We start from the raw sequence: 26,709 nt of genomic DNA, 5'->3' as shown, positions 1-26,709 counted from the left end.
TTTCTACATTTTTTTTTCTTCTTAAAATTTGATTTTAAACATAACCCTAAGCGTAAACACTCATAACCTTATATTAAGACTCCAACACTTAATTGTGATTTTTTTTGTATATTTTTTTTACAACGTAAAACTTTATGGCTGTGGTAACTAACGTTAGTTGAAACCATCCTCCATCGACGGGAGAAACACGCAGGGAAGAAAATAGCAGGAGATTAGAGAGATGGTAGTGGATGTCCCAGTCTGCAGGGAATACCATGCAGGAGAACGATCATGGCATACTAATAGTAAAAGGTTGTGTTTATAGCGCAAGTGATAATGTGAAGTATGCGCTTGGGAAAAGGAGTCAGTCAGATTGACCAGGAGTGGTCTTATTCTTGAATCATTGTATTTCTGAAGAACAGAGGAAGATTGCAGTGAGCCTCAAAATAATCCAGACAAAAGACGGTGTGTTTTGAACTTCGGAGTAGACACCCGTCAAAAAGGAGTCATCTCAGGGGTGACGACGAATGTTCAGGTTGAATCCCTGAAGACAATTCCTGATGTGGTTGGTGTCCGGCGTCTGACCCGCTGGGTGACTGAAGGAAAAGAAGAGTCTGTCGGTCCTGTTGTTTCATTAAGAGCAAATACCTACGCGTGAAGCTTGGTTTACGTCAGATACTCTGTAAGAGTTTGTGTCCCCAAACCACTGCAGTGTAAGAACTGTTAAGGATTTGGCCATGTTTCACAGACAGACGGAGTATATTGAAGAACGGTGTGTAGAAGGACGACGGTGTTGTAATTGTGGAGGGGGGTCATGATCCCGAGTTCCCTGTAAGGGTGAAGGAGATTGAGGTGGCAGAAGTCAGAACGACCACCAGATGTCTCAACGCTAACTGGGAAGTCCTTGTGTGACACGTTGACATGCTACAGTACATTACCCCTGTTTCAATAAATATCCAATCATCATTTAACATTTCACTGTTCTGTTTCAATAAAATAAACTGGAGGTTTACCAAACATTGGCCAGCATCGATGCAGGCGGTTTCAAATCATGTTACCAAGTCTTCTGAAAGCTCAACAATTAAAAGCTATTCATTTGAGGAGGGTTGTTGGAAAACAATGTTTCTGTAAATAACTCATGAAACATAAAAACACAGGTTTCCGTGTGCGGTCAGTTCATTTAATTGGTGAACAGTGTTAATCCAAAATCTAGAGAAAATAGAAGCAACATACAAAAACCAGAGTTAGTTAGATAGAGACTCCCAGTTCCCAGAAGAGGTGTGATACAGATCCTGATGTTTGACCAGAAGTAGTAGAGAGGCACGGAGTGTGATCAGGAGGACACTTAGGATTCTGACTTGAGGTTCCAGTACTTATCTCTTGACTTTTAACACAAGTCTCCTTATTGACACTGATTCATGATTACAGATACAGTTTAACAAAGATGACAGTTAAGTAGTTTTTCCAGAACAAAATCTTCTATGGTCAGTCACCACACACTACTGACAACACTGCCTGGGGTTGTGCAATATACTGTTTCTACAAAATACACCACTGTCCCAAATGGCTCCCTATTCCCTATGTAGTGCACTACATTTGACCAGGGCCCATGGGGTAGTAGTGCACTACATAGGGAATAGGGTTCCATTTGGGACGCCAATACGGGATACAGTCCTTGTATCACTACAGACTGGCTCCAGAGTCTGTCCTCTAGTGGGTCTGTGGATGTTTAGTCTGTCCTCTAGTGGGTCTGTGGATGTTCAGTCTGTCCTCTAGTGGGTCTGTGGATGTCTAGTCTGTCCTCTAGTGGGTCTGTGGATGTCTAGTCTGTCCTCTAGTGGGTCTGTGGATGTCCAGTCTGTCCTCTAGTGGGTCTGTGGATGTCTACATCCGGAACACTCCGAAGCGTGTCCTCTGTGTCGGGGCATTGAGTGTAGCACTGAGACTCATTCCCAGAACTAGACGAGTGTCAGCCGGGTCGATGACGCCGTCATCCCACAGCCTATCAGACGGGCAGAACAACATGGAAAATAAAACATAAGTTAAAACTCACAATAGATTTTATTTTATTTATTTTAATTTTCTTTTGTATTTTATATATTTTTAACTGCATTGTTGGTTCAGGGCTTGTATTCAGCATTTCACTGTAAGGTCTACTACACCTGTTGTATTCAGCATTTCACTGTAAGGTCTACTACACCTGTTGTATTCAGCATTTCACTGTGAGGTCTACTACACCTGTTGTATTCAGCATTTCACTGTGAGGTCTACTACACCTGTTGTATTCAGCATTTCACTGTGAGGTCTACTACACCTGTTGTATTCAGCATTTCACTGTGAGGTCTACTACACCTGTTGTATTCAGCATTTCACTGTGAGGTCTACTACACCTGTTGTATTCAGCATTTCACTGTAAGGTCTACTACACCTGTTGTATTCAGCATTTCACTGTGAGGTCTACTACACCTGTTGTATTCAGCATTTCACTGTAAGGTCTACTACACCTGTTGTATTCAGCATTTCACTGTAAGGTCTACCTACACCTGTTGTATTCAGCATTTCACTGTAAGGTCTACCTACACCTGTTGTATTCAGCATTTCACTGTAAGGTCTACTACACCTGTTGTATTCAGCATTTCACTGTAAGGTCTACTACACCTGTTGTATTCAGCATTTCACTGTAAGGTCTACTACACCTGTTGTATTCAGCATTTCACTGTGAGGTCTACTACACCTGTTGTATTCAGCATTTCACTGTAAGGTCTACTACACCTGTTGTATTCAGCATTTCACTGTGAGGTCTACTACACCTGTTGTATTCAGCATTTCACTGTAAGGTCTACTACACCTGTTGTATTCAGCATTTCACTGTAAGGTCTACTACACCTGTTGTATTCAGCATTTCACTGTGAGGTCTACTACACCTGTTGTATTCAGCATTTCACTGTGAGGTCTACTACACCTGTTGTATTCAGCATTTCACTGTGAGGTCTACTACACCTGTTGTATTCAGCATTTCACTGTAAGGTCTACTACACCTGTTGTATTCAGCATTTCACTGTGAGGTCTACTACACCTGTTGTATTCAGCATTTCACTGTAAGGTCTACTACACCTGTTGTATTCAGCATTTCACTGTGAGGTCTACTACACCTGTTGTATTCAGCATTTCACTAGGTCTACTACACCTGTTGTATTCAGCATTTCACTGTAAGGTCTACTACACCTGTTGTATTCAGCATTTCACTGTGAGGTCTACTACACCTGTTGTATTCAGCATTTCACTGTGAGGTCTACTACACCTGTTGTATTCAGCATTTCACTGTGAGGTCTACTACACCTGTTGTATTCAGCATTTCACTGTAAGGTCTAATACACCTGTTGTATTCAGCATTTCACTGTGAGGTCTACTACACCTGTTGTATTCAGCATTTCACTGTAAGGTCTACTACACCTGTTGTATTCAGCATTTCACTGTGAGGTCTACCTACACCTGTTGTATTCAGCATTTCACTGTAAGGTCTACTACACCTGTTGTATTCATCATTTCACTGTAAGGTCTACTACACCTGTTGTATTCAGCATTTCACTGTGAGGTCTACTACACCTGTTGTATTCAGCATTTCACTGTAAGGTCTACTACACCTGTTGTATTCAGCATTTCACTGTAAGGTCTACTACACCTGTTGTATTCAGCATTTCACTGTGAGGTCTACTACACCTGTTGTATTCAGCATTTCACTGTGAGGTCTACTACACCTGTTGTATTCAGCATTTCACTGTAAGGTCTACTACACCTGTTGTATTTAGCATTTCACTGTGAGGTCTACTACACCTGTTGTATTCAGCATGTCACTGTAAGGTCTACTACACCTGTTGTATTCAGCATTTCACTGTAAGGTCTACTACACCTGTTGTATTCAGCATTTCACTGTAAGGTCTACTACACCTGTTGTATTCAGCATTTCACTGTAAGGTCTACTACACCTGTTGTATTCAGCATTTCACTGTGAGGTCTACCTACACCTGTTGTATTCAGCATTTCACTGTGAGGTCTACTACACCTAATGAATTCAGCATTTCACTGTAAGGTTTACCTACATCTGTTGTATTCAGCATTTCACTGTGAGGTCTCTACACCTGTTGTGTTCAGCATTTCACTGTGAGGTCTACTACACCTGTTGTATTCAGCATTTCACTGTGAGGTCTACCTACACCTGTTGTATTCAGCATTTCACTGTGAGGTCTACTACACCTGTTGTATTCAGCATTTCACTGTAAGTTCTACTACACCTGTTGTATTCAGCATTTCACTGTGAGGTCTACCTACACCTGTTGTATTCAGCATTTCACTGTAAGGTCTACTACACCTGTTGTATTCATCATTTCACTGTGAGGTCTACTACACCTGTTGTATTCAGCATTTCACTGTGAGGTCTACTACACCTGTTGTATTCAGCATTTCACTGTGAGGTCTACTACACCTGTTGTATTCATCATTTCACTGTGAGGTCTACTACACCTGTTGTATTCAGCATTTCACTGTGCGGTCGACTACACCTGTTGTATTCAGCATTTCACTGTGCGGTCTACTACACCTGTTGTATTCAGCATTTCACTGTGAGGTCTACTACACCTGTTGTATTCAGCATTTCACTGTGAGGTCTACTACACCTGTTGTATTTAGCATTTCACTGTGAGGTCTACTACACCTGTTGTATTTAGCATTTCACTGTGAGGTCTACTACACCTGTTGTATTCAGCATGTCACTGTAAGGTCTACTACACCTGTTGTATTCAGCATTTCACTGTAAGGTCTATTACACCTGTTGTATTCAGCATTTCACTGTGAGGTCTACTACACCTGTTGTATTCAGCATTTCACTGTGAGGTCTACTACACCTGTTGTATTCAGCATTTCACTGTAAGGTCTACTACACCTGTTGTATTCAGCATTTCACTGTAAGGTCTACTACACCTGTTGTATTCAGCATTTCACTGTAAGGTCTACTACACCTGTTGTATTCAGCATTTCACTGTGAGGTCTACCTACACCTGTTGTATTCAGCATTTCACTGTGAGGTCTACTACACCTAATGAATTCAGCATTTCACTGTAAGGTTTACCTACATCTGTTGTATTCAGCATTTCACTGTGAGGTCTACCTACACCTGTTGTGTTCAGCATTTCACTGTGAGGTCTACTACACCTGTTGTATTCAGCATTTCACTGTGAGGTCTACCTACACCTGTTGTATTCAGCATTTCACTGTGAGGTCTACTACACCTGTTGTATTCAGCATTTCACTGTAAGTTCTACTACACCTGTTGTATTCAGCATTTCACTGTAAGGTCTACTACACCTGTTGTATTCAGCATTTCACTGTGAGGTCTACTACACCTGTTGTATTCAGCATTTCACTGTAAGGTCTACTACACCTGTTGTATTCAGCATTTCACTATAAGGTCTACTACACCTGTTGTATTCAGCATTTCACTGTGAGGTCTACTACACCTGTTGTATTCAGCATTTCACTGTGAGGTCTACTACACCTGTTGTATTCAGCATTTCACTGTGAGGTCTACTACACCTGTTGTATTCAGCATTTCACTGTGAGGTCTACTACACCTGTTGTATTCAGCATTTCACTGTGAGGTCTACTACACCTGTTGTATTCAGCATTTCACTGTAAGGTCTACTACACCTGTTGTATTCATCATTTCACTGTGAGGTCTACTGTGTATTCAGCATTTCACTGTGCTACTACACCTGTTGTATTCAGCATTTCACTGTGAGGTCTACTACACCTGTTGTATTCAGCATTTCACTGTGAGGTCTACTACACCTGTTGTATTCAGCATTTCACTGTGCGGTCGACTACACCTGTTGTATTCAGCATTTCACTGTGCGGTCTACTACACCTGTTGTATTCAGCATTTCACTGTAAGGTCTACTACACCTGTTGTATTCAGCATTTCACTGTAAGGTCTACTACACCTGTTGTATTCAGCATTTCACTGTAAGGTCTACCTACACCTGTTGTATTCAGCATTTCACTGTAAGGTCTACTACACCTGTTGTATTCAGCATTTCACTGAGAAGGTCTACTACACCTGTTGTATTCAGATTTCACTGTAAGGTCTACCTACACCTGTTGTATTCAGCATTTCACTGTAAGGTCTACTACACCTGTTGTATTCAGCATTTCACTGTGAGGTCTACTACACCTGTTGTATTCAGCATTTCACTGTAAGGTCTACTACACCTGTTGTATTCAGCATTTCACTGTAAGGTCTACTACACCTGTTGTATTCAGCATTTCACTGTAAGGTCTACTACACCTGTTGTATTCAGCATTTCACTGTAAGGTCTACTACACCTGTTGTATTCAGCATTTCACTGTAAGGTCTACTACACCTGTTGTATTCAGCATTTCACTGTAAGGTCTACCTACACCTGTTGTATTCAGCATTTCACTGTGAGGTCTACTACACCTGTTGTATTCAGCATTTCACTGTAAGGTCTACTACACCTGTTGTATTCAGCATTTCACTGTAAGGTCTACTACACCTGTTGTATTCAGCATTTCACTGTAAGGTCTACTACACCTGTTGTAGTCAGCATTTCACTGTAAGGTCTACTACGCCTGTTGTATTCAGCATTTCACTGTGAGGTCTACCTACACCTGTTGTATTCAGCATTTCACTGTAAGGTCTACTACACCTGTTGTAGTCAGCATTTCACTGTAAGGTCTACTACGCCTGTTGTATTCAGCATTTCACTGTGAGGTCTACCTACACCTGTTGTATTCAGCATTTCACTGTAAGGTCTACTACACCTGTTGTAGTCAGCATTTCACTGTAAGGTCTACCTACACCTGTTGTATTCAGCATTTCACTGTAAGGTCTACTACACCTGTTGTATTCAGCATTTCACTGTGAGGTCTACTACACCTGTTGTATTCAGCATTTCACTGTAAGGTCTACTACACCGGTTGTATTCAGCATTTCACTGTGAGGTCTACTACGCCTGTTGTATTCAGCATTTCACTGTAAGGTCTACTACACCGGTTGTATTCAGCATTTCACTGTGAGGTCTACTACACCTGTTGTATTCAGCATTTCACTGTGAGGTCTACTACACCTGTTGTATTCAGCATTTCACTGTAAGGTCTACTACGCCTGTTGTATTCAGCATTTCACTGTGAGGTCTACCTACACCTGTTGTATTCAGCATTTCACTGTAAGGTCTACTACACCTGTTGTAGTCAGCATTTCACTGTAAGGTCTACTACGCCTGTTGTATTCAGCATTTCACTGTGAGGTCTACCTACACCTGTTGTATTCAGCATTTCACTGTAAGGTCTACTACACCTGTTGTAGTCAGCATTTCACTGTAAGGTCTACCTACACCTGTTGTATTCAGCATTTCACTGTAAGGTCTACCTACACCTGTTGTATTCAGCATTTCACTGTAAGGTCTACTACACCTGTTGTAGTCAGCATTTCACTGTAAGGTCTACTACGCCTGTTGTATTCAGCATTTCACTGTGAGGTCTACCTACACCTGTTGTATTCAGCATTTCACTGTAAGGTCTACTACACCTCAGCATTTCACTGTAAGGTCTACTACACCTGTTGTATTCAGCATTTCACTGTAAGGTCTACTACACCTGTTGTATTCAGCATTTCACTGTGAGGTCTACTACACCTGTTGTATTCAGCATTTCACTGTGAGGTCTACTACACCTGTTGTATTCAGCATTTCACTGTGAGGTCTACTACACCTGTTGTATTCAGCATTTCACTGTGAGGTCTACTACACCTGTTGTATTCAGCATTTCACTGTGAGGTCTACTACACCTGTTGTATTCAGCATTTCACTGTAAGGTCTACTACACCTGTTGTAGTCAGCATTTCACTGTAAGGTCTACCTACACCTGTTGTATTCAGCATTTCACTGAGGTCTACTACACCTGTTGTATTCAGCATTTCACTGTGAGGTCTACTACACCTGTTGTATTCAGCATTTCAGCATTTCACTGTGAGGTCTACTACACCTGTTGTATTCAGCATTTCACTGTGAGGTCTACTACACCTGTTGTATTCAGCATTTCACTGTGAGGTCTACTACACCTGTTGTATTCAGCATTTCACTGTAAGGTCTACTACACCTGTTGTAGTCAGCATTTCACTGTGAGGTCTGCTACACCTGTTGTATTCAGCATTTCACTGTAAGGTCTACCTACACCTGTTGTAGTCAGCATTTCACTGTGAGGTCTACCTACACCTGTTGTATTCAGCATTTCACTGTAAGGTCTACTACACCTGTTGTATTCAGCATTTCACTGTAAGGTCTACTACACCTGTTGTATTCAGCATTTCACTGTAAGGTCTACTACACCTGTTGTATTCAGCATTTCACTGTAAGGTCTACTACACCTGTTGTATTCAGCATTTCACTGTAAGGTCTACTACACCTGTTGTATTCAGCATTTCACTGTAAGGTCTACCTGTTGTATTCAGCACGTGACAAATAACCTTTGATTTGAGATACTCTTCATGATTCATTATAAGCACATTAATAATGCCATCATCGACTGGGTGATGCTGATATCTCACCTAGCGCTGGAGAAGTACGGGCTTCCTTCCTCTTCAAACCGTTTGACGATGGGTTCCTTCATGGCAGCCTCCTGCTCTGCTGTGAACTGAACATGGGACATTGCATATATTAGTCCTGTAAACATCTTAGATTAGCCCGATCCACACCTCCCCTTGGGGACCCCCAGTCGATCCACACCTCCCCTTGGAGACCCCCAGTCGATCCACACCTCCCCTTGGGGACCCCCAGCCGATCCACACCTCCCCTTGGGGACCCCCAGCCGATCCACACCTCCCCTTGGGGACCCCCAGTCGATCCACACCTCCCCTTGGGGACCCCCAGTCGATCCACACCTCCCCTTGGGGACCCCCAGTCGATCCACACCTCCCCTTGGGGACCCCCAGCCGATCCACACCTCCCCTTGGGGACCCCCAGTCGATCCACACCTCCCCTTGGGGACCCCCAGTAGAGTAATACTGACCTCCTTGCCCTCTCTAGTCCGCTGGTCTCTAGATGTTAACCCACTGAGAGATGGTGGGGACCTCCTGTCCCTCTAGTCCGCTGGTCTCTAGATCCACACCTCCTGTCCTCCCCTAGTCCGCTGGGGACTGAGAGATGGTGGGGTAATACTGTCCCTCTAGTCCGCTGGTCTCTAGATGTTAACCCACTGAGAGATGGTGGAGTAATACTGACCTCTCTAGTCCGCTGGTCTCTAGATGTTAACCCACTGAGAGATGGTGTGGTAATACTGACCTCCTGACCTCTCTAGTCCGCTGGTCTCTAGATGTTAACCCACTGAGAGATGGTGGAGTAATACTGACCTCCTGTCCTCTCTAGTCCGCTGGTCTCTAGATGTTAACCCACTGAGAGATGGTGGAGTAATACTGACCTCCTGTCCTCTCTAGTCTGCTGGTCTCTAGATGTTAACCCACTGAGAGATGGTGGAGTATTACTGACCTCCTGTCCTCTCTAGTCCGCTGGTCTCTAGATGTTAACCCACTAAGAGATGGTGGAGTAATACTGACCTCCTTGCCCTCTCTAGTCCGCTGGTCTCTAGATGTTAACCCACTGAGAGATGGTGGAGTAATACTGACCTCCTGTCCTCTCTAGTCTGCTGGTCTCTAGATGTTAACCCACTGAGAGATGGTGGAGTATTACTGACCTCCTGTCCTCTCTAGTCCGCTGGTCTCTAGATGTTAACCCACTGAGAGATGGTGGAGTAATACTGACCTCCTGTCCTCTCTAGTCCGCTGGTCTCTAGATGTTAACCCACTGAGAGATGGTGGAGTAATACTGACCTCCTGTCCTCTCTAGTCCGCTGGTCTCTAGATGTTAACCCACTGAGAGATGGTGGAGTATTACTGACCTCCTGTCCTCTCTAGTCCGCTGGTCTCTAGATGTTAACCCACTGAGAGATGGTGGAGTATTACTGACCTCCTGTCCTCTCTAGTCCTAGATGTTAACCCACTGAGAGATGGTGGAGTAATACTAGTCTAGTCCGCTGGTCTCTAGATGTTAACCCACTGAGAGATGGTGGAGTAATACTGACCTCCTGTCCTCTCTAGTCCGCTGGTCTCTAGATGTTAACCCACTGAGAGATGGTGGAGTAATACTGACCTCCTGTCCTCTCTAGTCCGCTGGTCTCTAGATGTTAACCCACTGAGAGATGGTGGAGTAATACTGACCTCCTGTCCTCTCTAGTCCGCTGGTCTCTAGATGTTAACCCACTGAGAGATGGTGGAGTATTACTGACCTCCTGTCCTCTCTAGTCCGCTGGTCTCTAGATGTTAACCCACTGAGAGATGGTGGAGTAATACTGACCTCCTGTCCTCTCTAGTCCGCTGGTCTCTAGATGTTAACCCACTGAGAGATGGTGGAGTAATACTGACCTCCTTGCCCTCTCTAGTCCGCTGGTCTCTAGATGTTAACCCACTGAGAGATGGTGGAGTAATACTGACCTCCTGTCCTCTAGATGTTAACCCACTAGTCCGCTGGTCCGCTGGTCTCTAGATGTTAACCCACTGAGAGATGGTGGAGTAATACTGACCTCCTGTCCTCTCTAGTCCGCTGGTCTCTAGATGTTAACCCACTGAGAGATGGTGGAGTAATACTGACCTCCTGTCCTCTCTAGTCCGCTGGTCTCTAGAGTTAACCCACTGAGATGGAGTAATACTGACCTCCTGTCCTCTCTAGTCCGCTGGTCTCTAGATGTTAACCCACTGAGAGATGGTGGAGTAATACTGACCTCCTGTCCTCTCTAGTCCGCTGGTCTCTAGATGTTAACCCACTGAGAGATGGTGGAGTAATACTGACCTCCTGTCCTCTCTAGTCCGCTGGTCTCTAGATGTTAACCCACTGAGAGATGGTGGAGTAATACTGACCTCCTGTCCTCTCTAGTCCGCTGGTCTCTAGATGTTAACCCACTACTGACCTCCTGTCCTCTCTAGTCCGCTGGTCTCTAGATGTTAACCCACTGAGAGATGGTGGAGTCCGCTGGTAATAACCCACTGAGAGACCTCCTGTCCTCTCTAGTCCGCTGGTCTCTAGATGTTAACCCACTGAGAGATGGTGGAGTAATACTGACCTCCTGACCTCTCTAGTCCGCTGGTCTCTAGATGTTAACCCACTGAGAGATGGTGGGGTAATACTGACCTCCTGACCTCTCTAGTCCGCTGGTCTCTAGATGTTAACCCACTGAGAGATGGTGGGGTAATACTGACCTCCTGACCTCTCTAGTCCGCTGGTCTCTAGATGTTAACCCACTGAGAGATGGTGGAGTAATACTGACCTCCTGTCCTCTCTAGTCCGCTGGTCTCTAGATGTTAACCCACTGAGAGATGGTGTGGTAATACTGACCTCCTGTCCTCTCTAGTCCGCTGGTCTCTAGATGTTAACCCACTGAGAGATGGTGGAGTATTACTGACCTCCTTGCCCTCTCTAGTCCGCTGGTCTCTAGATGTTAACCCACTGAGAGATGGTGGAGTAATACTGACCTCCTGTCCTCTCTAGTCCGCTGGTCTCTAGATGTTAACCCACTGAGAGATGGTGGGGTAATACTGACCTCCTTGCCCTCTCTAGTCCGCTGGTCTCTCGTGATGGTCGCTAGTACGGTGGCAGCCTGCTCTCCACCCATCACAGAGATACGGGAGTTGGGCCACATGTACAGAAACCGGGGGCTGGAGGAGGGGAGGAGACATCCTGTTTACTGTACATGAGGAACCAAGGGTCCCTCTAGCTACCAGGAAAGAAGGACCTAATCCTTGGACCAAACCTCAGTAAAATAGTTCTGTCCATATAGGGCAGGGATCAACAATTAGATTCAGTCGCACAACATTTTCTTCTTGAGTGGATGGAGGCCGGGACACAATTACAAATCATTTCTAGACTTCAAATTGACCGCAAGAATCCCAAAACAGACGTAATGTCAGACTAAAATAAAATAATTTCAAACCTTGTTTACATTTGTGTCTCTATTATGTGCAGGAACACTTAGGAACTGATTTCATATTAAATCACTTAGGAGATGATTTCTTATATTAAATCACTTAGGAGCTGATTTCATATTAAAACACTTAGGAGCTGATTTCATATTAAATCACTTAGGAGCTGATTTCTTATATTAAATCACTTAGGAGCTGATTTCTTATATTAAATCACTTAGGAGCTGATTTCTTATATTAAATCACTTAGGAGCTGATTTCTTATATTAAATCACTTAGGAGCTGATTTCATATTAAATCACTTAGGAGCTGATTTCATATTAAATCACTTAGGAGCTGATTTCTTATATTAAATCACTTAGAGATGATTTCATATATTAAATCACTTAGAGATGATTTCATATTAAATCACTTAGTAGCTGATTTCATATTAAATCACTTAGAGCTGATTTCATATTAAATCACTTAGAGCTGATTTCTTATATTAAATCACTTAGTAGCTGATTTAATATTAAATCACTTAGTAGCTGATTTAATATTAAATCACTTAGTAGCTGATTTAATATTAAATCACTTAGGAGCTGATTTCATATTAAATCACTTAGGAGCTGATTTCATATTAAATCACTTAGGAGCTGATTTCTTATATTAAATCACTTAGGAGCTGATTTCATATTAAATCACTTAGGAGCTGATTTCTTATATTAAATCACTTAGGAGCTGATTTCATATTAAATCACTTAGGAGCTGATTTCTTATATTAAATCACTTAGGAGCTGATTTCATATTAAATCACTTAGGAGCTGATTTCATATTAAATCACTTAGGAGCTGATTTCATATTAAATCACTTAGGAGCTGATTTCTTATATTAAATCACTTAGGAGCTGATTTCTTATATTAAATCACTTAGGAGCTGATTTCTTATATTAAATCACTTAGGAGATGATTTCTTGGTGTTTCTACACTCTTTTATGTCCAACAATTAATTAATTGTTTATTTTTGCTCAGTACTTAGGAGGCCAGATAAACCCCCCACCCGGGCCACCAGTTGGGGAATACTGATATAGGGTGGTGTAGTGTGTACTATGTAGTGTGTACTATGTAGTGTGTAGGGTATACCCGTAGGCTTGACAGGGCATGTCATTAGGACCTGTATTGTCAGGTGGTGTAGTGTGTACTCTGTAGTGTGTACTCTGTAGTGTGTACTCTGTAGTGTGTACTCTGTAGTGTGTACTCTGTAGTGTGTAGGGTATACCTGTAGGTACTTGTAGTGTGTACTATGTAGTGTGTACTATGTAGTGTGTACTATGTAGTGTGTAGGGTATACCTGTAGTGTACTTGTAGTGTGTACTATGTAGTGTGTACTCTGTAGTGTGTAGGGTATACCCGTAGGCTTGTAGTGTGTACTATGTAGTGTGTACTCTGTAGTGTGTACTCTGTAGTGTGTAGGGTATACCCGTAGGCTTGACAGGGCATGTCATTAGGACCTGTATTGTCAGGTGGTGTAGTGTGTACTCTGTAGTATGTAGGGTATACCTGTAGGCTTGTAGTGTGTACTATGTAGTGTGTACTATGTAGTGTGTAGGGTATACCTGTAGGCTTGACAGGGCATGTCATTAGGACCTGTATTGTCAGGTGGTGTAGTGTGTACTCTGTAGTGTGTACTCTGTAGTGTGTACTATGTAGTGTGTAGGGTATACCCGTAGGCTTGACAGGGCATGTCATTAGGACCTGTATTGTCAGGTGGTGTAGTGTGTACTCTGTAGTGTGTACTCTGTAGTGTGTACTCTGTAGTGTGTACTCTGTACTCTGTAGTGTGTACTCTGTAGTGTGTACTCTGTAGTGTGTACTCTGTAGTGTGTACTCTGTAGTGTGTACTCTGTAGTGTGTACTCTGTAGTGTGTACTCTGTAGTGTGTACTCTGTAGTGTGTACTCTGTAGTGTATACTCTGTAGTGTGTACTCTGTAGTGTGTACCTGTAGGCTCTGCCACACATGCCGTAGTTGCCTGCTCCGTACGAGCCGCCGATGATCACCGTGATCTTGGGCACGTTGGCACACGCAACCGCCGTGACCATCTTAGCCCCGTCCTTGGCGATGCCACCTGCCTCGTACTCCCTGCCCACCATGAAGCCTGCAGAGAGAGACAGAGAGGGGAGGAGGACAGAGAGGGGAGGAGGACAGAGAGGGACACAGGGTCAGAGAGGGGCAGGAGGACAGAGAGGGACACAGGGTCAGAGAGGGAGAGAGGACAGAGGGGCAGGAGGACAGAGAGGGGAGGAGGACAGAGAGGGGAGGACAGAGAGGGGAGGAGGACAGAGAGGGACACAGGGTCAGAGAAAGAGAGGACAGAGGGGCAGGAGGACAGAGGGGGAGGAGGACAGAGAGGGGAGGAGGACAGAGGGGCAGGAGGACAGAGGGGCAGGAGGACAGAGGGGCAGGAGGACAGAGGGGCAGGAGGACAGAGGGGCAGGAGGATAGAGGGTCAGAGCACAAAACAAAAATATGAACCATTGAACTTCATACCCCCTGCCAGCCATGTGTTGTAGAGGGAATCCCTCTCGTCTGTACTCACCCGTGATGTTTTGGAGAAAGATAAGTGGAATGTTTCTTTGACAGCATAACTCTATGAAATGAGTTGCCTGGAACACAGTAATGCAGAAGTCATGATGTACATAGTGGGTATTTTACTGTGAACTAAAAGATCCTCTGTCATCATGTGACAGATCACCCCCAATGGCATAAACTTACTTTCTTAGCAGACTCTGAGAACAGGACTCCATTGTTACCAATGATTCCAACAGGGTAACCAAATATCCTGGAGAACCCTGTCAACAGACATTTTATTTTATTTTTTATTTTACCTTTATTTAACGAGGCAAGTCAGTTAAGAACAAATTCTTATTTTCAATGACGGCCGAGGAACAGTGGGTTAACTTGCAACCTTCCGGTTACTAGTCGAACGCTCTAACCACTAGGCTACCTGCTGGTAACTAGTCCAACACTCTAACCACTAGGCTACCTGCTGGTTACTAGTCCAACGCTCTAACCACTAGGCTACCCTGCCTCCTCTACACTTGAACCACTAGGCTACCTGCTGGTTACTAGTCCAACACTAACCACTAGGAGAACCCTGTCAACAGACATTTTATTTTATTTTTTATTTTACTTTTTATTTTACCTTTATTTAACGAGGCAAGTCAGTTAAGAACAAATTCTTATTTTCAATGACGGCCGAGGAACAGTGGGTTAACTTGCAACCTTCTTATCCGGTTACTAGTCCAGCGCTCTAACCACTAGGCTCTAACCACTAGGCTACCCTGCCGCCCCATGAGAATGAATAAATCACACCTGTACCTTGTACTACAAAACCTAAACCCCAGGTAGTATAAACCCCAGGTAGTATAAACTGATAGCGACCAGCCTAAACCCCAGGTAGTATAAACTGATAGCGACCAGCCTAAACCCCCAGGCAGTATAAACTGATAGCGACCAGCCTAAACCCCAAGGTAGTATAAACTGATAGCGACCAGCCTAAACCCCCAGGCAGTATAAACCCCAGGTAGTATAAACTGATAGCGACCAGCCTAAACCCCCAGGTAGTATAAACGGATAGGACCAGCCTAAACCCCAGGTAGTATAAACGGATAGCGACCAGCCTAAACCCCAAGGTAGTATAAACTGATAGCGACCAGCCTAAACCCCCAGGTAGTATAAACTGATAGCGACCAGCCTAAACCCCCAGGTAGTATAAACTGATAGCGACCAGCCTAAACCCCCAGGCAGTATAAACCCCAGGTAGTATAAACTGATAGCGACCAGCCTAAACCCCAGGCAGTATAAACTGATAGCGACCAGCCTAAACCCCAGGCAGTATAAACTGATAGCGACCAGCCTAAACCCCCAGGTAGTATAAACCCCAGGTAGTATAAACTGATAGCGACCAGCCTAAACCCCCAGGTAGTATAAACCCCAGGTAGTATAAACTGATAGCGACCAGCCTAAACCCCAAGGTAGTATAAACTGATAGCGACCAGCCTAAACCCCCAGGCAGTAAATAAACCCCAGGTAGTATAAACTGATAGCGACCAGCCTAAACCCCCAGGCAGTATAAACTGATAGCGACCAGCCTAAACCCCCCCAGGCAGTATAAACGGATAGCGACCAGCCTAAACCCCCAGGCAGTATAAACCCCAGGTAGTATAAACTGATAGCGACCAGCCTAAACCCCCAGGCAGTATAAACGGATAGCGACCAGCCTAAACCCCAGGTAGTATAAATGGATAGCGACCAGCCTAAAACCCCAGGTAGTATAAACTGATAGCGACCAGCCTAAACCCCAGGCAGTATAAACTGATAGCGACCAGCCTAAACCCCAGGTAGTATAAACTGATAGCGACCAGCCTAAACCCCCAGGCAGTATAAACTGATAGCGACCAGCCTAAACCCCCAGGCAGTATAAACTGATAGCGACCAGCCTAAACCCCCAGGTAGTATAAACTGATAGCGACCAGCCTAAACCCCCAGGTAGTATAAACTGATAGCGACCAGCCTAAACCCCCAGGTAGTATAAACTGATAGCGACCAGCCTAAACCCCCAGGCAGTATAAACCCCAGGTAGTATAAACTGATAGCGACCAGCCTAAACCCCAGGCAGTATAAACTGATAGCGACCAGCCTAAACCCCAGGCAGTATAAACTGATAGCGACCAGCCTAAACCCCCAGGTAGTATAAACCCCAGGTAGTATAAACTGATAGCGACCAGCCTAAACCCCCAGGTAGTATAAACCCCAGGTAGTATAAACTGATAGCGACCAGCCTCTAGTACTCACCTGTGACCACCGTATCTCCGTAGAAGGCTTTGAACTCATCAAACCGGCTGCCATCGACAATCCTGGCTATCACCTGGCAATCACACAGTAGAACACAACCTAACAGTCAATCCTGGCTATCACCTGGCAATCACACAGTAGAACACAACCTAACAGTCAATCCTGGCTATCACCTGGCAATCACACAGTAGAACACAACCTAACAGTCAATCCTGGCTATCACCTGGCAATCACACAGTAGAACATATTAAATATATTATAACACAACCTTACAGTTAATTTAAAATGCCCTTGTGGGACATGGACTCCCATAATAACAATGAACCAGTACAATAGGGGGTTTCAGCTCATCCAGACCCCTTGGACTCCCATAATAACAATGAACCAGTACAATAGGGGCTTTCAGCTCATCCAGACCCCTTGGACTCCCATAATAACAATGAACCAGTACAATAGGGGGTTTCAGCTCATCCAGACCCCTTGGACTCCCATAATAAGTACATTAATAAACATGGGGGTATCACCTGACGCAAATCGTTTGAGGTGGAACACAACCTAACAGTCCTCAGCTGGCTATCGCCTGGGGGGCTCTGTGGTTACCTGGCAACACAGCGGGTCCATAACATCATGTTAATAGAGGGGCAACAAACCACGTACAACATGTCTCAGTGACAATCCTGGCTATCACCTGGCAATCACACAGTAGAACACAACCTAACAGTCAATCCTGGCTATCACCTGGCAATCACACAGTAGAACACAACCTAACAGTCAATCCTGGCTATCACCTGGCAATCACACAGTAGAACACAACCTAACAGTCAATCCTGGCTATCACCTGGCAATCACACAGTAGAACACAACCTAACAGTCAATCCTGGCTATCACCTGGCAATCACACAGTAGAACACAACCTAACAGTCAATCCTGGCTATCACCTGGCAATCACACAGTAGAACACTACTTATGTAGTGACGCCAAAGTACCTTTTCGTTTCACATGTGTTTTTCTGAAGAAAAGAAACTGAACAAACATTAAGCTACACAAGAAACAACTCCTTTGACGTCAAAAACTATAGACCTGGTCTATACCTGTGTCCCTTCTATATTTTGTTGTGGTTTATAGGTCATCACCCACCTGTATGCCGAGGTCATGACCCACCTGTATGCCGAGGTCATGACCCACCTGTATGCCGAGGTCATGACCCACCTGTATGCCGAGGTCATCAACCACCTGTATGCCGAGGTCATCACCCACCTGTATGCCGAGGTCATCACCCACCTGTATGCCGAGGTCATCACCCACCTGTATGCCGAGGTCATCACCCACCTGTATGCCGAGGTCATCACCCACCTGTATGCCGAGGTCATCACCCGCCTGTATGCCGAGGTCATCACCCGCCTGTATGCCGAGGTCATGACCCGCCTGTATGCCGAGGTCATCACCCACCTGTATGTTGACCCACCTGTATGCCGAGGTCATCACCCACCTGTATGCCGAGGTCATCAACCACCTGTATGCCGAGGTCATCACCCGCCTGTATGCTGAGGTCATCACCCGCCTGTATGCTGAGGTCATCACCCGCCTGTATGCTGAGGTCATCACCCGCCTGTATGCTGAGGTCATCACCCACCTGTATGCTGAGGTCATCACCCGCCTGTATGCTGAGGTCATCACCCGCCTGTATGCTGAGGTCATCACCCGCCTGTATGCTGAGGTCATCACCCGCCTGTATGCTGAGGTCATCACCCGCCTGTATGCTGAGGTCATCACCCGCCTGTATGCTGAGGTCATCACCCGCCTGTATGCTGAGGTCATCACCCGCCTGTATGCTGAGGTCATCACCCGCCTGTATGCTGAGGTCATCACCCGCCTGTATGCTGAGGTCATCACCCGCCTGTATGCTGAGGTCATCACCCGCCTGTATGCTGAGGTCATCACCCGCCTGTATGCTGAGGTCATCACCCGCCTGTATGCTGAGGTCATCACCCACCTACCTGTATGCTGAGGTCATCACCCACCTACCTGTATGCTGAGGTCATCACCCACCTACCTGTATGCTGAGGTCATCACCCACCTGCCCACCTGTATCATCACCCACCTGTATGCTGAGGTCATCACCCACCTGTATGTATGCTGAGGTCATCACCCACCTGTATGTATGCTGAGGTCATCACCCACCTACCTGTATGCTGAGGTCATCACCCACCTGTATGTATGCTGAGGTCATCACCCACCTGTATGCTGAGGTCATCACCCACCTGTATGCTGAGGTCATCACCCACCTGTATGCTGAGGTCATCACCCACCTGTATGCTGAGGTCATCACCCACCTGTATGCTGAGGTCATCACCCACCTGTATGCTGAGGTCATCACCCACCTGTATGTTCTTGGTGTAGTTGAGGTTGCGGACGGCCTTGCGAGCCAGGTGAAGGGCGTGGCTATCGTCTAGAGCGTAGTGGTCTGTTACGCCTGACTTCCTGTGGGACAGGAAACAAACACGGATCAACATTGGAGAGGAACCAGACCGAACTAATATCATACTGATACCTGCTCCATGGTACCATACAGTACCCACCATACAGTACCTACCATACCTAACTCAGACCATACAGTACCTACCATACAGTACCTACCATACAGTACCTACCATACAGTACCTACCATACAGTACCTACCATACCTAACTCATACCATACAGTACCCACCATACAGTACCTACCATACAGTACCTACCATACCTAACTCAGACCATACAGTACCTACCATACAGTACATACCATACCCAACTCAGACCATACAGGCATCTATTAATATAACACCTGGTCATCCCCACTGCCTCTGGTCTGGCGGACTCACTAAACACACATACTGCGTTTGTAAATGATGTCCTAGTGACCGGAAGGTTGCCCGTCTGTCCGTAAATACATTTTTAAAAACAATAAAATTGTGCTGTCTGGTTTGCTTAATATACGACTCAACTCCAGCCACTTTAATAATGAAAATTGATGTAATAAATGTATCACTAGACACTTTAAACAATGCCACTTAGTATAATGTTTACATACCCAACATATACTGTACTGTACCATCTACTGCATCTTGCCTATGCGGATCTGTACCATCACTCATTCATACATCTTTATGTACATATTCTTTATCCCTTTACACTTGTGTGTATAAGACAGTAGTTTTGGAATTGTTAGGTTAGATTACTTGTTGGTTATTACTGCATTGTCGGAACTAGAAGCACAAGCATTTCGCTACGCTCGCATTAACATCTGCTAACCCTATGTATGTGACAAATAAAATTTGATTTGATTTACTTTGAACTTTTACGAACTATGACAATTGAGTACTTTTTCTACCACAGAAAGGACCGATGCTGTATTTATTATGGATCCCCATTAGTTCCTGCCAAGGCAGCAGCTACTCTTCCTGGGGTCCAGCAAAATTAAAGCAGTTTATACCATTTTAAAAACATTGTAATACATTCACAGATTTCACAACACACTGCGTGCCCTCAGGCCCCTGCTCCACCATGTCATCCTGATACCTGCAGTGAAGATCCGCCCCTCCAAGATCCTCAGCAGAGACGGTCTCCCCTGTTGCTGCTTTTACCTGAAATACAACACAACGCATCAGTTCTACACAGCGGGGTTGCCATGATACAGCGGGGTTGCCATGATACAGCGGGGTTGCCATGATACAGCGGGGTTGCCATGATACTACAGCGGGGTTACCATGATACTACAGCGGGGTTACCATGATACAGCGGGGTTACCATGATACAGCGGGGTTGCCATGATACTGTACAGCGGGGTTGCCATGATACAGCGGGGTTGCCATGATACAGCGGGGTTGCCATGATACAGCGGGGTTGCCATGATACAGCGGGGTTACCATGATACAGCGGGGTTGCCATGATACAGCGGGGTTACCATGATAGCGCCGTTAAGACACATTTTCTAAATGATGAATATCTATGATACGTTATCTAGTCCTCACCAGAGGAGGTCCTCCCAGGAAGATGGTTCCTTGTTTCCTGACGATGATACTCTCATCAGCCATGGCTGGGACATACGCTCCTCCCGCTGTACACGACCCCATAACCACCGCTATCTGGAACAACACATATACAAACACATAAACTAAATATAAACTAAAGATTTTACAGTTCATATAAGGAAATCAGTCCATTTAAATTAATTCATCTATTGATTTCACATGACTGGGCAGGGGTGCCACAAAAAAAACACCTCTCTGAAATGCAGTTTTAACAACACAACGCCACAGTTTTGAGGGAGTGTGCAATTGGCATGTTGACTGTAGGAATGTCCACCAGAGCTGTTGCCAGAGAATTACATTTTAATTTCTCTACCATAAGCCGCCTCCAACATTGTTGCTATTCCTTACCTGTGCTATTCCTTACCTGTGCAATTCCTTACCTGTGCTATTCCTTACCTGTGCTATTCCTTACCTGTGCTATTCCTTACCTGTGCAATTCCTTACCTGTGCAATTCCTTACCTGTGCAATTCCTTACCTGTGCTATTCCTTACCTGTGCTATTCCTTACCTGTGCTATTCCTTACCTGTGCTATTCCTTACCTGTGCTATTCCTTACCTGTGCTATTCCTTACCTGTGCTATTCCTTACCTGTGCTATTCCTTACCTGTGCTATTCCTTACCTGTGCTATTCCTTACCTGTGCTATTCCTTACCTGTGCTATTCCTTACCTGTGCTATTCCGTCTGAGGAGAGGCGAGCCTGGTTGAAGAAGATCCGTCCAAAGTGTTCTCTGTCTGGGAAGACCTCGGCCTGTCTGGGGAGGTTGGCTCCTCCGGAGTCCACTGCAGAGGCACACAATCACAAATCAATCCCTAGTCCCTGACCCCTAGTCCCTGACCCCTAGTCCCTGACCCCTCGTCCCTCCTGAGTCCACTATAGGAGACAACCACTGGGAGAGTGTTACATACGTACATCTACATTGATAGCACAGCTATCCCCATACTGCCACCAGTATAGAGAAAGTGAGGGCACTCACCCAGGTAGATACATGGCAAGTGGTTCTGCTGAGCTATCTCCTGGGCTCGGAGATGCTTCTTCACTGTGACTGGGTAGTAGGTGCCTCCTTTCACTGTGGCGTCGTTAGCAACAATCACACACTCCACCCTGGAGGGAATGTGGCAGATGACCAGTCAGAAGAGTAGATAACAATGAAAGGGGCTGCTGGAACAATAAGCATTAGGTCTGAAACCCACCATCTTCCAGGACCTGTGTCTTCGGTACTCGACAGTACTCGACAGTACTCGACAGTACTCGACAGTACTCGACAGTATTCTACAGTGTTTACAGGACTAGTGTTTACAGTACTAGTGTTTACAGTGCTCTACAATGTTTACAGTAATCTAGTGTTCACAGTAATCAACAGTGTTTACAGTAATCTAGTGTCTACAGTACTCTACAGTGTTTACAGTAATCTAGTGTTTACAGTAATCGACAGTGTTTACAGTAATCGACAGTGTTTACAGTAATCGACAGTGTTTACAGTAATCGACAGTGTTTACAGTAATCGACAGTGTTTACAGTAATCTAGTGTTTACAGTAATCTAGTGTTTACAGTAATCTAGTGTTTACAGTAATCTAGTGTTTACAGTAATCTACGCACCCTGAGACTCTGCCAATCCCTGTGATGATGCCTCCTGCTGGAACCTCCTCTTTCCCATAGAGCTCATATGCTGCAAACTGGGAGAATTCCAGGAACGGAGACCTGCGGAGAGAAACACCGTAAAGGATACACACAGGAACCCTCAGACCTAGAAACGGCAAAACAAAGTGGTTGCGGAGCCTCTACAGAGGATAAATCTACAACTAGGTGTTCAAAGAATAGTCCTGTGTGTTTACCCTGGGTCCAGCAGTCTGTCTATGCGTTCTCTGGGGAGGAGCTTCCCTCTGGAGATGTGTAGCTTTCTGGCACGTTCTCCTCCACCTGGTCAACACATTATCAGACAGGCTGGTCAACAGACAGGCTGGCCAACAGACAAGCAGGTCAACAGACAAGCTGGCCAACAGACAAGCTGGCCAACAGACAGGCAGGTCAACAGACAGGCAGGTCAACAGACAGGCAGGTCAACAGACAGGCTGGTCAACAGACAGGCTGGTCAACAGACAGGCTGGTCAACAGACAAGCAGGTCAACAGACAAGCAGGTCAACAGACAGGCAGGTCAACAGACAGGCAGGTCAACAGACAGGCAGGTCAACAGACAGGCTGGTCAACAGACAGGCAGGTCAACAGACAGGCAGGTCAACAGACAGGCAGGTCAACAGACAGGCAGGTCAACAGACAGGCAGGTCAACAGACAGGCTGGTCAACAGACAGGCAGGTCAACAGACAGGCAGGTCAACAGACAGGCAGGTCAACAGACAGGCTGGTCAACAGACAGGCAGGTCAACAGACAGGCTGGTCAACAGACAGGCAGGTCAACAGACAGGCTGGTCAACAGACAGGCAGGTCAACAGACAGGCAGGTCAACAGACAGGCAGGTCAACACCACATTACTACATCTGTTAACATTCAAAATAGTTTTCACATGTGAAGGTGCCAACTTGACTTACCCAATTTGATTTTCTCCGATCTGCCTTTCAACTCATCAACAAGGACTTGCATTCGTTCATAGTTTTCCTGAAAAGATAGATATCACGTCAAATGCCATAGTGTATTAGTGTAGTGTGAGTGGGAGCTTCCGGAGCAGGTTATAAACCAGGCAAGGACTAGCTAGTATCCTAGCTATTCAAAATCTCTCCTAGTCAGGCCATTCCTCTGTTGCAGCTGTCTGGGGTGTTATTAGAGAAGATACGGTTTGGCTTAGCACAGAGAATATACCCAACCTTAACTTGGCAATACTTCCTCAATTCCCAACTTGGAAGACTACTGTCACTAGAATTTTCAATCCCAACAATCCCAATGATGACAACTAATGGAGCATAAACAGTTTTAATTTAAACAGTTTTAATTTAATAAGGGAATATTTTCTAAATTCAAAACGAACCACCTGCGATTTAGGGAATTGAAGAAGTATCGCCAAGTAGTGGTGTTGTGTTTGATAACCGGAGCTACGAGGTGTGGATCCAATCAGTGTGCCGATCTGTATCGCTTTATCAGAAGCACGTGATCAATGACATCCGAAGCTTTGTTTCGTCGAACAAACACTTGGTTTGATATTGGTTTAGTTTACTTATCTCCCATGACGGCCTACCCCGGTTAAACCCGGGCAACGTTGAGCCTAGTTAAATAAAAGGTTGAATTTAATAAAAAAAAATGTAAAACAGATGAGCATCATGGCAGCAAGCCTAGGTGGATCCCATCCACACTAAAACTTCAGGTTTTTGGGATTTTGCCTTCAAAATAAAAGTCTGCGGTAAAACGCTTTGTATATTATTCTTAATCCATATTTTTTCGCAGCTTTGCATAGTGGAGAATGTTGAAATTATGTTAAATAATATTTATAGCTACATTGGGGAGAAATGTATACTGAAAGAGAATTACTACTTTAGATAAGATAAAGAATATTATAAGGCGGAGCACATTGAGGAATGGTTGGAGCTTAATGAACGTCAAGAACATAATAGCCAACTAATTGTACGGTTCCTGTATTTACTGGTGTTATTGTTCACGGAACAATTTTGAAATGTAACGTCATTCTACTGACAATGTTTGTCTATGGAGATTCCATGGCTGTGTGCTCGATTTTATACACCTTGTCAGCAACGGGTGTGGCCGAAATAGCCAAATCCACTCATTTGAAAAGGGTGTCCACATAGTTCACACACTATATATAACTACGTAACTTCGTGTTCAAACTCACCTGTTTTGTATTCTAGGGACTCTAGTGAGTAGAACCTAGTGTTATGGAAAATCCCTTATTTTCCATGTACAGTGCAATATTTATACAATATAGTGTCCGGGCACCCTACTTTAAGCTGTTTGACCACAGTTAAAGGCCACCAACATTCTGTATTATAATAATAATAATAATAATAATAATAATAATAATAATAAAAATAATAATAATAATATAATAATAATAATATATATATGTATTATTCAGAGCCCTGTCACCATATATCCATTCTACAGACCCTATCGAGTCACTCCCTACATTAATTTTATTGCGTCACCTAGAAACATTTTTTTTTTTGCTCTATAAACCAAGATTATGTATTTTATAAACAGTGATTTGCATTGGGGTCATTTGTTTTGACCTTGAACATGTTTTAAACCCCAACTTGTATGCGAATGTAACTTTAAAACGAATAACTGTTGATGTTAAATACACTTTTCTTCTTCATATTATTATTGTTTTGAGTAAATACACGTTATTACCTGGGGGACTTTTAATTTGAAATATTTCCGAAATTCCATGACCCGGAAGTACTTTTTTAAAACGTTGCTGAGGAGACGCTGTGTGACCAAAAGCATTTGCCCTTCTCAATGGCTGGTCAACGTTAGCAAGCAAGCTAGCCCTGGTTAATTACAGTACATGTTAGCAAGCTAGCTAGCCCTGGTTAATTACAGTACATGTGAGCTAGCTGGTGGTACAGGGGGTTGAAACGCATAATGTAAGCAAATGACAATAAGCCAGCTAATTTAGCTGGAGAGCATTACTACACTTATTGAGAGTAAGTCAGTTCCAAGGGCAGTCCGAGCTAGCAGCGTCTCACCGTGATACCCTTTCACCTTTACCACCTCCTCCTTCACCTCCTCCTCCTCCACCACCTTCCCCTCCTTCACCACCTTCCCCTCCTCCTTCACCACCTTCCCCTCCTCCACCACCTTCCCCTCCTCCACCACCTTCCCTCCTCCTTCCCCTCCTTCACCACCTTCCCCTCCTCCTTCCTCCAACACCACCTTCCCCTCCTTCACCACCTTCCCCTCCTCCTTCCCCTCCTTCACCACCTTCCCCCTCCTTCACCACCTTCCCCTCCTCCTTCCCCCTCCTTCACCACCTTCCCCTCCTTCACCACCTTCCCCTCCTTCACCAGTCCTTCACCTCCTTCCCCTCCTTCACCACCTTCCCCTCCTTCACCACCTTCCCCTCCTCCTTCCCCACCTTCCCCCTCCTCCTTCCCCTCCTTCACCACCTTCCCCCTCCTTCACCACCTTCCCCCTCCTTCACCACCTTCCCCCTCCTTCACCACCTTCCCTCCTTCACCACCTTCCCCTCCTTCACCACCTTCCCCTCCTCCTTCCTCCTTCACCACCTTCCCCTCCTCCACCACCTCCTCCTCCTCCACCACCTCCTCCACCACCTTCCCCTCCTTCACCACCTCCTCCTCCACCACCACCTTCCCCACCACCACCTTCCCCTCATTCACCACTTTCCCCTCCAACACCACCTACCGTAAACTCCGCGGACTGTGTGTCAGGCTGTGTACCGACGGCTGCGACTCTGTCACCGTGGTAAAGTCGTGTTGTTGCTACTGGCAATCCTCTGCAACGGAGCAAGGTCAGCCATGGCCTGAAAGTCTGAAGAAGCATGTTTTTGACAGCTAGCTAACTAACCACCCTAGTTAGCAAACCTGCAGAGATATTTGTTGTTGTTCGACCCACAAAGCATTGATCAACCAAAGTATGTTAATGTATCGCCGCCTACTGGACGGGAGTGGGAAAATACATCTAAACACGGGGGGAAAATGTAACAAAACCACTAACAAATTCATTGACCAAAACAAATAACATTTCAATCCTTGCCAATTTAATTTGTATGTATTCTTATTCTTCTCCCTGACATATTTATTATTTTTCCTGTTGTGTTTTGAGGAGGACGTACATGAACCAGGGACAGTCCCGTATTT

At 45.0% G+C, this 26,709-nt stretch overlaps 1 protein-coding gene and 1 long non-coding RNA gene across 2 annotated transcripts; both read right to left on the bottom strand.

The window, feature by feature from the left end:
- Positions 1-1,145: 1,145 nt before the first annotated feature.
- mccc2 (methylcrotonyl-CoA carboxylase subunit 2) lies at positions 1,146-26,489 on the bottom strand. The gene is made up of 17 exons (XM_052479890.1): positions 26,255-26,489; positions 23,470-23,536; positions 22,758-22,842; positions 22,522-22,623; positions 21,898-22,025; positions 21,591-21,703; positions 20,863-20,976; positions 20,411-20,475; positions 19,159-19,334; positions 17,909-17,925; positions 16,854-16,926; positions 14,772-14,848; positions 14,596-14,662; positions 13,998-14,154; positions 11,641-11,755; positions 8,600-8,685; positions 1,146-1,981 (listed from the first exon to the last, which is right to left on the bottom strand). Exons 1-17 carry the CDS (start codon positions 26,390-26,392, stop codon positions 1,864-1,866), a joined length of 1,698 nt encoding a protein of 565 aa, XP_052335850.1. The 5' UTR covers positions 26,393-26,489; the 3' UTR covers positions 1,146-1,863.
- On the bottom strand, positions 3,258-7,892 carry LOC127911888 (uncharacterized). The gene is made up of 6 exons (XR_008079781.1): positions 7,879-7,892; positions 7,501-7,582; positions 7,155-7,384; positions 6,244-6,849; positions 4,349-5,340; positions 3,258-3,394 (listed from the first exon to the last, which is right to left on the bottom strand). It is a non-coding gene; the product is annotated as an uncharacterized LOC127911888 (long non-coding RNA).
- Positions 26,490-26,709: the final 220 nt, after the last annotated feature.

This window comes from Oncorhynchus keta, chromosome 25 (genome assembly GCF_023373465.1).
Source record: "Oncorhynchus keta strain PuntledgeMale-10-30-2019 chromosome 25, Oket_V2, whole genome shotgun sequence".
Taxonomy (NCBI): domain Eukaryota; kingdom Metazoa; phylum Chordata; class Actinopteri; order Salmoniformes; family Salmonidae; genus Oncorhynchus; species Oncorhynchus keta.
This window is presented reverse-complemented; position numbering and strand designations above follow the sequence as displayed.